This window comes from Mauremys reevesii, linkage group 12, assembly GCF_016161935.1.
Source record: "Mauremys reevesii isolate NIE-2019 linkage group 12, ASM1616193v1, whole genome shotgun sequence".
Lineage (NCBI taxonomy): Eukaryota > Metazoa > Chordata > Testudines > Geoemydidae > Mauremys > Mauremys reevesii.
The window spans coordinates 33149986-33164668 of NC_052634.1; the positions used below are offsets into that span (position 1 = coordinate 33149986).

The 14683-nt window shown below is 42.5% G+C and overlaps 1 protein-coding gene across 1 annotated transcript in view; it reads right to left on the reverse strand.

The window, feature by feature from the left end:
• The window catches only part of LOC120375382, an 82425-nt gene that overhangs the window by 48547 nt on the left and 19195 nt on the right, over positions 1-14683 (reverse strand). Inside the window, exons 4-7 of the mRNA XM_039496003.1 lie at positions 10046-10256; positions 8559-8753; positions 4947-5147; positions 3079-3258 (exon numbers count right to left, since the gene is read on the reverse strand). Coding sequence (XP_039351937.1) covers positions 3079-3258; positions 4947-5147; positions 8559-8753; positions 10046-10256 — 787 coding nt within the window. The remainder of the gene's footprint in view (positions 1-3078; positions 3259-4946; positions 5148-8558; positions 8754-10045; positions 10257-14683) is intronic.

The following is a 14683-nucleotide window of genomic DNA, read 5'->3' on the forward strand; positions in this document are numbered from 1 at the left end:
AAACCTGTATAATATCTTCAAAAGATGAGCCTGGCATTTAAATTCCTAACTGCAGGACACTAAAAAGCAGGGACTTAAATACACTAGTTTAATGGCTTATTATGACAATTTGTAACACACCCTACTAACCTTCCATTGCTCTGGAACAGCAGAGGTGTTAATTGCATACTTCATTTTAAGCGGCCTCCTACAGCATGTGTGAATCACTTATGCTTAACAACCTATCACATCTTGTATTTAGCTTAGACACTCTGGTTACCTTCCTCAGACTTGAAGAGCTCTATCAAGTTCAAAAGCTTGTCCTGTTCACCAACAGAAGTAGGTCCAATAAAAGATATTACCTCACCTACCTTGTCTCTCTCTGTTTCCTATGTAGGTACTTATAAACTGTGATCAAGTCATCTCTTAAACTCCTCTTTGTTAAGGTAAACAGACTGAGCTTCCTGAATCTCTCACAATAAGGCATATTTTCCAATCTGTTAATAACTCTTGTGCCCCTTCACTGAATCCTCTCCAGTTGATCAGTTTATCCAATTTGCGTCCTTCTTGAATTGTGGACACCAGAACCGGATGCAATATCCTAGTAGCAGTTGCACCAGTGCCAAATACAGAGGGAACATAACTCCTCTACTCCTACTCGATATTCCTCTCCTTATACATCCAAAGATCATATTAGCCATTTTAGCCACAGCACTGTGTTGTTAGATGCTACTGGTGTGGTGCTCTGCTCTGTTTTTTGTTAATATTACTCAGCTGCATGCATGTGTTCCCTGTGTGCTGTCCCAGCTTTTCAAAGATAGCTGACACAGCAGACCCAAAGAGAACCCCCAACGACGACAGAGTCTAGTAAGGTACAAAGGCACTTTGGCCAGGTTTATTGCCAAATGAAGCACAATGATAGTTCCCCTCTAGATTTTGACTTTACAGGGCATACTACGAGAAAGTGCCCCCTGGCAATGGACTCAGCTCAGTCAGTGGCGGGACTTTCCACTGCCCCCTTGGCTGGACAAAGACACCGCCCCAGGGATGCATTCTTATACACAGGTACAAACAAGTTACACATCACTCCTGACGTATGAGGTGCAAACCATCTACGTAGCAAGGTACAACCCCTCTATGTAGTAAGGTGCCGTCTCTCACCTTGTACAAGTTGGTTTGAACAAAACAACTCTATCCATTATATTACCCTCTTGGCCCTGTCATTGGGATGGGTCAGCTTGTTTGTTGTTATTTGTGTGGAATGTACAAGTATGTGAATGTTCTGATATCTAGTGTTCGGTACCTTTTAGGTACGTATCTTTTTGCAGCATCAGCCCTTTCCTTGCCAGCTTCTGTGAGCAGGGTCTGCCTCTGGCTCACAGCTTAACTTTGCTTTATGTTAGCAAAGTCTTGACCATTACTTTAGTTTAGGCCTCAGGCCTCATACCAGGCCTCTGATACTAAGGTTTATATTTTAGGGCCTCCTCTTACTACACACTGCACTTGGAGCTAATGTTCATTCGTTATCACTCCTGAGTCTTTTAGAATCACTGCTTCTCAGGATAGACTTTCCCATCTTGTAAGTATGGCCGACAGCCTTTGTTTTTAGATATATGGCTTACATTTGGCCGTATTAAAAGGCATTTTTTTTTGTTTGCAACCAGCTTCCAAAGCAATTCAGATCGCTTTGTATTAGCAACCTGTCCTCTTCATTATTTACCACTCCTCAATTTTTTGTGTCATCTGCAACCTTTATAAGTGCTAAGTTTATGTTTTCTTCCAAGTCATTGATAAAAATGTTAAACAGCATAGGGCCAAGAACCAATCCCTGAGGGAGACCACTTGAAACACATTGTTGTAATGATTCCCCACTTACAACTAAATTTGGAGATCTATCGGTTAGCCAGCTTTTAATCCATTTAGTGTGTCCCGAGTTTATTTTGTATTGTTCTAGTTTCTTACTCAAAATATTGCCTGGTACCATGTCAAACGCCTTACAGAAGTCTAAGGACATTATAGCAACGCTATTATTATCATCAACCAAACTTGCAATTTCATCAAAAATTTCTGATCATATTGTCTCATTGCTTCCTAGTACTCCCATATCTGTCTGTATTCATCAGTCTTATACTTAGATTATAAACTCTTTGGGGGCAGAGACCATCTTTTTTTGTTCTGTGTTTGCACAATGGGGTCCTGATCCATGACTAGGGCTCCAAAGTGCTATGGTAAGACAAGTAAAGAATAGTATCACTTGCTTTTCTGTGATGACATTTCTTCCCCTTTTTGGTATATACACACACACAAATCCCCACATTTACTCACTGCCCCCAGATGTCTGTCAAATTCTGTGCAATTGGAAAAGTAAACATCCAAAGGCAGAATGTGACCCGTGGTAAGTTTCTGGAGAAACACATTAATGAAATTCTAGGAAAGAGAATGATCCTTCCTATAATTTGAAGGAAAGGGTCACACACTTTGCTTTTTGTCTCTGTTATATGGAATATATAGGGTGTAAATAATTCAGTGATAAAAGTACAGGAGTTTCTAAAGGAGAGAACATTTTTGATTATGGAAACATACAAAGATTAATGAAGACTGCTTCTTTTGAATATGTCATTTGAAGTGCTTTGAAATGTAAAGTAATTTGCTTAGCAAATATCTTGTACAACTCTAAAGTAGAAATTCATTATGTCAACAAAATGGATAATTGGGAGGGGGGGGCAGTCAGATCTCTTTACCACCTTGGTAAGTGTTTTTATTTTGGGGCTCTGGTTAGAGTAAGTTTCTTGGGCTTCCTTCTCAGTAAAGGGAAAAGTAAAAAGGTAGCACATCTTTGGGAAAACTAGCACATACAAATAAAAAAGCCTACATCAGCTGACATATTTACAGATTTAAAAATGATGTAAGCTTCTCCTCTACAGGAGGCAGATACAGGCAACGACTGAAAGGGAAATTCTTGCACCAGACTGACAGGTGCAAATATTCTGTTTGAAGAAACAAGCTTCAAAGTGTTACATTTCTGATGCACAAAAGGCCAGGAGTTCTAGCTTTTGGAGTTTTGTATTGAAGACAGATATTAAAGCCCAGCTAGCCTACCAGAGCGCTTGGCATTCCGCCCCTGGCTACATTCACACCTCCCATCTTTACAGGTTCCATGTTCAGCACAGCGAGGGTGGTAGGCTCTTCGATTGCAGGCTGGTCCAGTCCAACCTTTTTCGCAATGACACGTTCCACCCACGCAAACACCATGAGAGCCACAGTCCACAGAACAGATTTCTGTATTTAAAAGGAGGGAAAAAGAGAGAAAGAAAGAGAGGAGAGCACACATTAATTAGCAGCGTTACATTTTAATTCAACATATGAAGGAGAAAAGCAAAATCTTTGATCATTAAATCAAAGGAATTTACTGCAAAAAGCATTTTCAGGTAGGACCCAAGAGAATATGGAATATGAAATTTGATCTCTGCTAATGTTTAATTAGTTACCCAGTAGACTTAGTAACGCCTAAGTGTCCACAAGTCTTCTGTCAGTTAGCTCTGAGTAATTTCCAATTATATTTTTTGCGAGCACGTATTTCTTAAGGGTTACCATTTGTAGCTTAGATTATATGCATTTAAACCCATTAGAATTTCCTGCATAGTTTTAGTGACTAAATGGACCATGTACCTTGCAGGTCATTTACATTATAGGCAAAAATCTACAATTGAACGAAAGTTCAATTTAGCAAAGGGGCTTTTCTCCTTGCTCTCAGACTGAGACTAAAATTCAGATTCTGATCTAAATTATAGTAATTCCATATATTAATCTGAATTTATACCAATGTATCTAAGATAAGCGACTGGCCTTAAATGTGCCAAGTTTTGGCCGTGAAGAAAGCCTTACCTGTTAGGACTGTTGGCCCAATCATGCAGTCCTTACTCAGGCAAAAGTTTCATTAACTTAAGTTGGAGTTTTGCCTGAACAAGATCTACAGGACTGGCCCCTCCAACCACCTAAAATAGATTTTTCAAATGGAAATACACCTCTACCTCAATATAACGCTGTCCTCGGGAGCCAAAAAATCTTACCGTGTTATAGGTGAAACTGCGTTATATTGAACTTGATTTGATCCGCCGGAGCGCATAGCCCTGCCCACCCCGGAGTGCTGCTTTACCGTGTTATATCCGAATTCGTGTTATATCGGGTGGCGTTATAACGGAGTAGAGGTGTATTTCTGGATGCATCATTAACACAGTTCTAAATATGTAGATGAATATCTCAGTACAGATCTTAAATGCAGAAGGTACATATAACATTTTGTTCTTTTCTTTGAACCACCAGCAAAAAAAAATGCCTTCAATTAATATCTGAGTGAAGAAACTGTGTGATTTTCAAATATTTATAAAAGGTCATTTATTCTGAATGTTTCACTCATGATATATGGCCTAATCTTGCTCCCACGACAGTCAATAGAAAGACTTAGCTTCAATGGCAGCTGGATTAGGTTCTTACACATGTGGAAGTAGAGCAAGAGTCAGACTAGCTGTAACCCTAATAACGTGAGATTTGGGGAAGCGAGGATTGTGTGAGGCGAGTGGGAAAGAACTATGTGAGAAGTTGTTGCGACCTTGTGTCGATAATGAGGAATGTAGACTGGTGTCTAAATAGAAGTGAGAAAAATAAGATATCAAGATGGCCTATGTATAAACAAAATGCAGCTGTTGCTTATTATTGTCTGTAAGAAAAAGTATAAATGCTGCTGGAATTGTTTACCTGGAGAGAGACCTGCCTAGGAGGGGGAAACCCTGTGTCCTAGCGCACTCCCTCCCTCTATGCAATTGCTTGAAATAATAAAGTATCTGACTTTGCTACACCCAACCAAAAAGTAAGAACTAAGTTTTTCTCCGACACACAATAATGCAAGATTATGTATTAATTTAAAAGATATTCGAGTTTTACACATAGGGAATGTTTTTAATCCTTACCATTTGAGCAATCTACACCTGTCCAGTTAGGGTCACAAGTGCAGGTACCACTTTCTTGAAGGTATGTCCCATGACCAGAGCACTGGTCTGGACACATTGTCTTCAGTATTTCACAGTTACTACCACACCATCCTGGATTACAGCGGCACTCTCCATGGATACACACACCATGACTGGAACAGGCTGGGTCTAAGCAATCAGCTGGAGAGAAAAAAAGATACTCTTTAATATGTTATCATTAACAATTACAATAGCAGCAATTATCATCCAAGGATTTTAAGCACTTTCTGAATTAATTAAAAAACTTGTGTGAGGTAAACAGTACTACACTCATTTAACAACAAACAGTAAATGGAGATATGAGGCAAATCACAATGTTATGTAATGAGTCAGTGGAAGAACAGAGTAGAACTCATGAGTCCCGAGGTGGCGTCTAGCCCATCTGCTTTATAATTATAATAATTGGAGATATACCAATCTCCTAGAACAGGAAGAGACCTTGGAAGGTCATTGAGTCCAGCCCCCTGCCTTCACTAGCAGGACCAATTTTTGGCCCAGATCCCTAAGTAGCCCCCTCAAGGATTGAACTCACAACCCTGGGTTTAGCAGCCAATGCTCAAACCATTGAGCTATCCCTCCCGTCAAATCTTTAATCACAAGATAACAAGCACTGTCTGATCAAATAAATTTAAAAAATCAACATATAACTAACAGAGTGCAACTTCTAATCCATTTTTGCTATCATATTGGTAATTTTCTTTGTAGTACATGAGATCATCAAAAGTAATTGTAAGGATCCATGTTCATATGAGTAACTGGTTTAATGACATCCTGGGGATAACAGACATACACCTCGAAGTCATTGATGTAACTGAGGCTCTTGCAAGGATTTGTAATTTTCCTGAATTACACCAAGATTCACTTGAGTTTTCAGGCTATTGCTCTCCATTCTCCTAATCACAGAGTAACAAAATCTTGGATTCTCTATAACAAGCAGTATCAGCTGACCTGATCCACTACTACTGAGTTCTGATAGCTATATAGGACCCTCAACCTGTTTGAGAAATCAATGAGTTGGCTATTCTCTAGCCTTCTTAATTCACTTTAATGGGCTTTAGATGACGAGATTTAATTTAGCAATTTGACTCAATAAAATTTTACACTTGTAGGGTCAATGGTCTGAAAATTTAATTCCAGAGACTTAATTGCATTACTTTGTATGTGGAGATCAATAAAATCAATTTGATTGAGGAAGGGAAATGGTGCTTTTTCCTCCTAAAAAAATAAAAAACAGGGGGGGAGGAATAGCTCAGTGGTTTGAGCATTGGTCTGCTAAACCCAGGGTTGTGAGTTCAATCCTTGAGGAGGCCACTTAGGGATCTGGGGCAAAAATTGGTCCTGCTAGTGAAGGCAGGGGGCTGGACTCAATGACCTTTTATTCAGGGCAGAGGGATAGCTCAGTGGTTTGAGCATTGGCCTGCTAAACCCAGGGTTGTGAGTTCAATCCTTGAGGAGGCCACTTAGGGATCTGGGGCAAAAATTGGTCCTGCTAGTGAAGGCAGGGGGCTGGACTCAATGACCTTTCAAGGTCCCTTCCAGTTCTAGGAGATTGGTATATCTCCAATTATTACCTTATTACCTAAATAGAAAATGACCTCCACTTTACAGCACACCAGAATGAATACATATACATCTCTAAAATACAGAAAAAAGCATAATTTTTCAATGCGATGCATTTGAATCAGCATTTTCAACTGTTAAGTCTTTATAAAAATGTTGGTGGGAAAGACCATATGCAATAGAGTAACAATTTCTTCTACAATGTGAAAAATCACAATGTCTGTTCTAACAGTCAGCTTTTCTTCTGCTTCCCTCTTAGCTGATGTCAGACAGATAAAATAAATCTAGTTTTAATATGCTGAAATTATTAGACAAAACCTGCTGAAAGCAAAATATCTAGCAACCAGAATATTTTAGGATGCTTAATATAAGGTGAACTATTTGCCAGCACATGGCTTCACTGGGCCAGATTTTCAGCTGGTGCAAATTGACATGGCTCCAGTGAAATGAATAGTGTTATGCTGATTTACACCAGCTGAAAAATCTGACCCACTATGTTGTAATCTGAAATTTTAGAAACATTACCAGTGATGAGCTGCCAAAATCTTAACAACTGGCACCCTCCTCACAAGGGGGTCGTGACCCGCCCCCACTCCCCGGGACTCCTGTGCCATCCACTCCCCTGTGTTCCTTGATGCCCCCGCCGGGACCCCTGCCCCCTCCACTCCCTTCCCTGTCCCGACTGCCCCCCGCTGCCCCATCCAACTCCTCCTCTCATTCCTGATGGCCCTGTCCCATCCAACCATCCCTTCTCCCTGCCCCCTGACCGCCCCTGAATACCCTGCCCCTGACTGCCTCCAACTACCCCATCCAACCCCACCTCCTTCCTGACTGCTCCCCCGGGACCCTTGCCCCCATTCAACCCCCCTGTTCCCCACCCTCTGACCACCCCAACCCCTATCCCCCCCCCTGAACTCCCCGCCCTCTATCCAACCCCCCCCCCACACACACACACTCCCTGCCCCCTTACCGCGCTGCCTGGAGGTGGCTGGTGGTGCTACAACCACACCACCTGGCTCGAGCCAGGCCACGCTGCCGCCACAGAGTGCCTGGAGCACTGGGTCAGGCCAAGCTCGCAGCCCCCCTGCTTCCCGCAGATCAACTGTTCATGTGGGAAGCCTGAGAGGGCGGAGAAGCAAGCGGCGGCTTCGCACTCAGGCCCAAGGAGGCGGAAGCAGAGCGGAGGTGAGCTGGAGCAGGAAGCGGTTCCCCTGCCCCCCTCCCCGGGTTACCTGCTGTGGCACGGGTGGTCTCCCCGCCCCAGCTCACCTCAGCTCCGTCTCCGCCTCACTGGGCCTGAGCGTGAAGCCGCCGCCCCGCTTCTCCACCCTCCCAGGTTTCCCACGCGAACAGCTGATTAGTTGGAAGCGGGGGGGGGGGGCTGCAAACTCAGCATGGGGGAAGCGGGATGGAGCGTTCAGGGGAGGAGGCCAGGGCGGAGCGGAGGTGAGCTGGAGTGGGAAGCGGTTTCCTTGCATGCCCCCCCCCCCAGGTTACCTGCTGCAGCGTGAGCAGCCCCCCTGCCCCAGCTCACCTCAGCTCCGTCTCCGCCTCACTGGGCCTGAGCGTGAAGCCGCCGCCCCACTTCTCCCCCCTCTCAGGCTTCCTGCACGAACGGCTGATTCGTGGGAAGCGAGGGGGGGCTGCGAGCTTGGCATGGGGGAAGCAGGAAGCGGGGCAGAGCATTTGGGGGGACGCGGAGCGGAGGTGAGCTGGGGGGTGGAGCGGGGAGCTGGAGCACCCACGGGGGTCGGCAGCTAAGGTGCCACTTTTGGATAATGTACTCAGGAGGAGCGACCGCTCCCCCTGCTCCCCCCAGCTATGCTCCTGGGTCACTTCAACTTACTAGTTGTTAAATTTAGAAGCCCGCACAGGACAACCAGTTCTAAAAGGGCTTCTAAATTTAACACCCGGTTCCCGCGAACTGGTGCAAACCGGCTCCAGCTCACCACTGGACATTACTGTAGATGCCTGGGTAAATATTTCATTTACCTTCTTCACAGTTTTCTCCTTTGTACCCAGAGTTGCAGGCACAAGAACCCATGATACAGATCCCACGGCCCCCACACTGAAGATCAATACACTGGGTGGCAGGCACATCACACTCTGTACCCTTCCAACCGCTGAAACAGAGACAGCGCCCTTTGGAATACTGCCCGTTGCCACAACACAATACTGGGCAGGCTGCTGTGAAACAAAACACGACAGAAGAATTAGCAAAACTCTTTTCAGTCAAGCTTTGGGAAAAAAGGAACATGTATGAAACAAGTTGCATGCCAGTTTCTTTTCCTTGGTAGATTAGTAATGACTCGTCTTTCTGCAGTTTATTTATTTTAATGTAAGAAAAGAATTTGGTTCAGATACCTCTTGAACAATCAGGGCCCAGAAATCCAGGAAAACAATGGCATGATTCAGAAACACACTCTCCATTTCCATGGCAATTTCAGTGGCTTTCCACTCAGGGCCGGCTTTAGGAAGTACGGGGCCCGATTTGAACAGTTTCGACAGGGCCCCGGCAAGGATGACCAAAAAAAAAAACCACACACTTGGGGCTTGTACTCCATGGGTGGCCCTCCAAGTCTTCAGTGGCACTTCAGCAGTGGGTCCTTGGGTTTAAGCATTGGCCTGCTAAACCCAGGGTTATGAGTTCAATCCTTGAGGGGGCCATTTAGGGATCTGGGGCAAAAATCTGTCTGGGGGTTGGTCTTGCTTTGAGCAGGGGATTGAACCTTCTGAGGTCCCTTCCAACCCTGATATTCTATGATTCACTCGCTCTGGGTCTTTGGCAGCACTGAAGGACCTGGAGCGCCACTGGGTAATTAAAAAAGTGCCTCTAGCCAGGGAAGGGATTCTTAGCCACTTCCTCCCCTGGCAGCCCTGTCACGGGGCCTGATTCAGGAGAATTGATGGAATTGGCCTAAAGCCAGCCCTGATTCCACTACAGACTCTGAAAGAAAGAGTAAGAACAAAAATTCATCCAGACTTCTACCATAATACTAAAGTACAACAGAAGGTGTCTATCGTCTCATTCTAAACTTCTAAACCACTAGTTACTGACAGCAAATTAAGGTAAGGTACTTACAGAACCATGTATGTTGTTTGTTTGTAAGTAAATAGTGGCTAATTTCCTGTAATTAATGCTTGTGGTATCCTATTACATTTTGTTAGAACAAGAAGCTCAAGATTTAAACAGTAAAATGATAGTTACTTTATGCTCATAATACTGCCTAATGCCACTTAATGAACATTTCAAAAAAGCATCGTCCTTTGTGAACCACGCATCATGGGAGGCTTTCATACTTCAATTACTAAACTATTAAAATACATTTTCTATATCTTTTGTTGAGTGATGAAAAAAACATAATAAACTCAACATTAGTGAAAACAACACAGAGTATTTAACTCAGAAAACTCATCTCTGGTTTTAACAGAATGCTCAGATTGCAGCGTTTGGTGAAAACTTCGGAGATTGTGCTTACCTATAGCAATGGTATTAAAAGACACCTGCTCTGCATTTTTCCCATCATTATAAAAAGCCAGATGCCAGATTCCAGAATCCAAATACTGGATAAAACCTGCCTCATGGAGACTGATAGACCTTGTCTGTTGGCCTGCTCTCTCTGACTCAAGCAGGTTGTGCTGTTGTCTTGCGATCAACCTGCTACCATCAAGGAGTTCCACAAAGTCATACTACAAGGGAGGAATGTGCAAAGGGTTTATTATCCACTTATTGCTCTTTTTAGTTACCATTTGCATATTTTTTCTATAATTTAGCAGTTATGAAATGTGCCAGCCCCAGAAACTGCAGTTGCATATTCCTTCACAGAACAAATAGTACAGAGAGTGGCAGTGCAAACTTCTCCACAATCTCATATAATATGCATTCAGCTTGACCTGGAGAGATCCCTTCTAGAACAGAGAAGATAAAATCTCAGGCTATGTCTACATGGCCCCACAATTCGACTACGGGGGTGTGAACTGAAGCCTGCATTAGCATGTGGTGTTGTAACGCCCCCGTGTGGACGCTTGCTGGCATAAACAAAAGCAGTGGTTCTCAAACTTTTGTACCCGTGACCCCTTTCACATAGCAAACCTGAGTGTGACCCCCCCCTAAATTAAAAACTTGTTTTTTATATTTAACACTATTATAAATGCTGGAGGCAAAGCAGGGTTTGGGGTGGAGGCTGACAGCTCAGGACCCACCATGTAATAATCTCGTGACCCCCCTGAGGGATCCTGACCCCCAGTTTGAGAACCCCTGAATTAAAGGACTATGTTAATGCGAATGAAATACCTTTTAGTTTACAATTGCAGCATCCACATGGGGGAGGTACAGCACAATATGCTAGTGTGTGCTACAGGTCTCCCCCCATAGTCCAAACTGCAGAGCCATGTAGACAAGCTCTCAGTGTTTGTCCGTTCTTTCACTCCTCTTGATGAGATTTCTAAGGAGAATGCCAAGTAATGCCAATTATCATGGTGGTGCTGTCTTGTGATATTGACACCTGACCACCAATTCATTTAATGTTAATTTGCAGAACAAAAAAGTCAGATGAGGTTAGCTTGCAGTCACAATTTGCAGATTTGAGCTGGCCAGCTGCAGGTGAAAGACTCATTCCATATTGACTGTGCCATATAAATTAACTAATAAGAATATCCTGCCCCAATCCATTACCCTTTGCTGCTTCTTTTGTTTCACAATCCAAGGTATGTTCTCTGTTGGTGTAATTCCACTGACTTCAATAGAGATGCTATTGCAGAAAAGATGGCCTTATATTTTGTAGAATCACAGATTATTAGGATTGGAGGGGACCGCAGGAGGATTGAACTCACAACCCCGGGTTTAGCAGGCCTGTTCAAACAACTGAGCTACCCCTCCCCCCAACATGCTAGCTTGCATTTCTTTTGTACAAAGTAAACCAAATAACAAATGCAAAGTATAACCGGTTAAAACTGCAGAAGGCAGTGACAGAAAATACTGTAGTTCAGATTAAAACTCTCTTCAAAAGCTATCACAACATTTTATAATTTGTTTTATTAATAGGAACAACTATGGGGGGGAATATAACATCTGAGTTGCCACAAGCACTGGAGACAAAGAGGTTTATCATCTTAAATTCACATATAAGATCATCCACAAAATGCCTGTGAGCACTAATGGTAGCTGTTTGGTCAACTCTGCACATTCAGAGGAGAAACCCTGGGTCAGATCTTCAGCTGGTGTAAATTGGTAGAGCTCCATCTAGTCCATGGACCTACACTGAAAGTTTCTATTACCTGAGGATCTGGCCCTAAATCGCTAAAGATTTCTTTTCTGAATTTGCCAGGTAAAGATTATATTATATAACAAACAGTTACCACCTATTAACTTTAAGAATCACTGTTTCCTACAATAAAGAGTAACTTGGTTTCCACATTCAGTCCAGTTTCATTTTTACTCTGATGTGTCTACTGTGTGAGGAGAACTACTATATATAAACCTTCTATCTTCCCATATATTTGAGATATCCCTCAAATGGTATTTCATTCAAGGTCTCTTTAGGTAAAGGCCAGTGTATGAAACCACTTATTTACCGAAGTTGTGATAAAGTCAGTTATTGAGACTGGAGATTCAATGGGTTTATGTACTGACTTGTGACCTTCGGAAACAGTTCCTTGAATGGCATAGAACAGGATAGTCTTCATCTCTGGACAGGATCTAAGCACTGGAATCCTTTTCTCCTGAAACTCTCCTTGGTTGTTAAAACCACATGATATTTTAAGAATGTTGCTCTGCAATAAATCTGAATTATCCCAACACCATTCAAAATGTAAAAGAAAGGCATAGATCATATGCCTGTACCAATACCGGAGCCAATTTCCTTTCAGCTACGTCTCAACAACCATAGTAGAACTTCCATGATTATTATGGGCAGAAACTAGTACCTTGATATGCTGTTACCTTGAATGTTCAACCAATCCCACATGAAAACTAATGCAACTATTTTGGAAAAGCACTGCTAATTTAAAACCATTCAATGTTCTCATTTGTCAGAGAATTAAATATTTATCTTAATTCATGAAAGAGTCAAAAACTGTCCCTTTTCTCCCCCTCAAGTTCTCACAGACTCTTCTATCTAATCCCAATACCTAATATCACTGAAAGAAGAAAGAAAAAGATCTCCATTCTGAGTTTTAGCTGGTTATTTATGGACAATACGAGATGGTTTTCAAATTACTTCAGAAGGACCCTTCTTGTTGTAGGACAATCTCAGTTGAGAACACATTTTTGATCTGGGAATTAGGGATTGTACTCCTTAATTGACCACAACGAGTATGCTGATAGCCAACAGGCACAGTATAATTAATCATTTTAGAACTATAACATAATAAAGATTGATGTTATTATATGGATAGTATTTCTGAGGTTGAATTTTTTTAAAGCCATGCATATGGATGTCATTATTCATTCCATCCCCAGCAAACAGGAGTAATGTGGCTTAAATCCTATCAAGACTGCTTCATAAATTTGGGAGTGGGTGCCAGATTCCTCTGTGGTATTTAGATCCCACAGAGGAATCTGGCCATTGGGGGGCATCTGAATGTATGGGAGGGCAAAGAGCTGAGATGGCTGCTAGACAGATGAACCCTCAATGAGCATACAGATAGTCTAAAGTTCTTTAAAATCAGGAGATGGTCCAGTATATCTGGAACTGGGATGGTGAGAAGTACTGCTGTGAACAGATAGTCACTCTCTTCCATTTAGCAGTGTGTGTCTATTAGGCTTTTCAACCATGGATCAGGGTATTTTGTATTTCTGATGAGCAGGTTCCTTCTGTTGAAGTCAGTCAGCCAGCATCTATGCTTTGAGGTGCTGGGAGCATGAGTTGGGATCAACCAGTGGACTGCATCTCTGCAATATCAGGTCTCGTTGGACAGGTAAGCGTACCAAAGAGATTATTTAAGTCTAAGTACCAGAACTGCCTTGATCAGGTAGGAGCAACCATGATCATTCTGGCTGAGCCCTGCCTGAGCACTTTCTTAGAACATATGGATTAATGGACCGGTGGTCAGGGAGCGTATGTGTACAGCAAGCTTGAGGACCATGGAATCAGGAATGCACTGGACAGAGATCCCCAACTCTGACTCCCTCTGGAACAAAAGTGTTCACACTTCCTGTTATCTCTGGTGGCGAAGAGGGATGGTCCCTCACCAAAGGCTGTTACATAAATTAAGCTGTCATGGGATAAAAGGGAAGGTCCTTTCATGGATTGAGAACTGGTTAAAAGACAGGGAACAAAGAGTAGGAATTAATGGTAAATTCTCAGAATGGAGAAGGGTAACTAGTGGTGTTCCCCAAGGATCAGTCCTCGGACCAATCCTATTCAATTTATTCCTAAATGATCTGGAGAAAGGGATAAACAGTGAGGTGGCAAAGTTTGCAGATGATACTAAACTGCTCAAGATAGTTAAGACCAAAGCAGAGTGTGAAGACCTTCAAAAAGATCTCACAAAACTAAGTGATTGGGCAACAAAATGGCAAATGAAATTTCATGTGGATAAATGTAAAGTAATGCACATCGGAAAAAATAACCCCAACTATACATACAATATGATGGGGGCTAATTTAGCTATAATGAGTCAGGAAAAAGATCTTGAAGTCATCATGGGCAGTTCTCTGAAGATGTCCATGCAATGTGCAGAGGCAGTGAAAAAAGCAAACAGGATGTTAGGAATAATTAAAAAGGGGATAGAGAATATGTCTGAGAATATATTACTGCCCTTATATAAATCCATGGTACACCCACATCTCGAATACTGTGTACAGATGTGGTCTCCTCACCTCAAAAAAGATATACTGGCACTAGAAAAGGTTCAGAAAAGGGCAACTAAAATGATTAGTGGTTTGGAGAGGGTCCCATACGAGGAAAGATTAAAGAGGCTAGGACTCTTCAGCTTGGAAAAGAGAAGACTAAGGGGGGGATATGATAGAGGTATATAAAATCATGAGTGATGTTGAGAAAGTGGATAAGGAAAAGTTATTTACTTATTCCCATAATACAAGAACTAGGGGTCACCAAATGAAATTAATGGGCAGCAGGTTTAAAACAAATAAAAGGAAGTTCTTCTTCACGCAG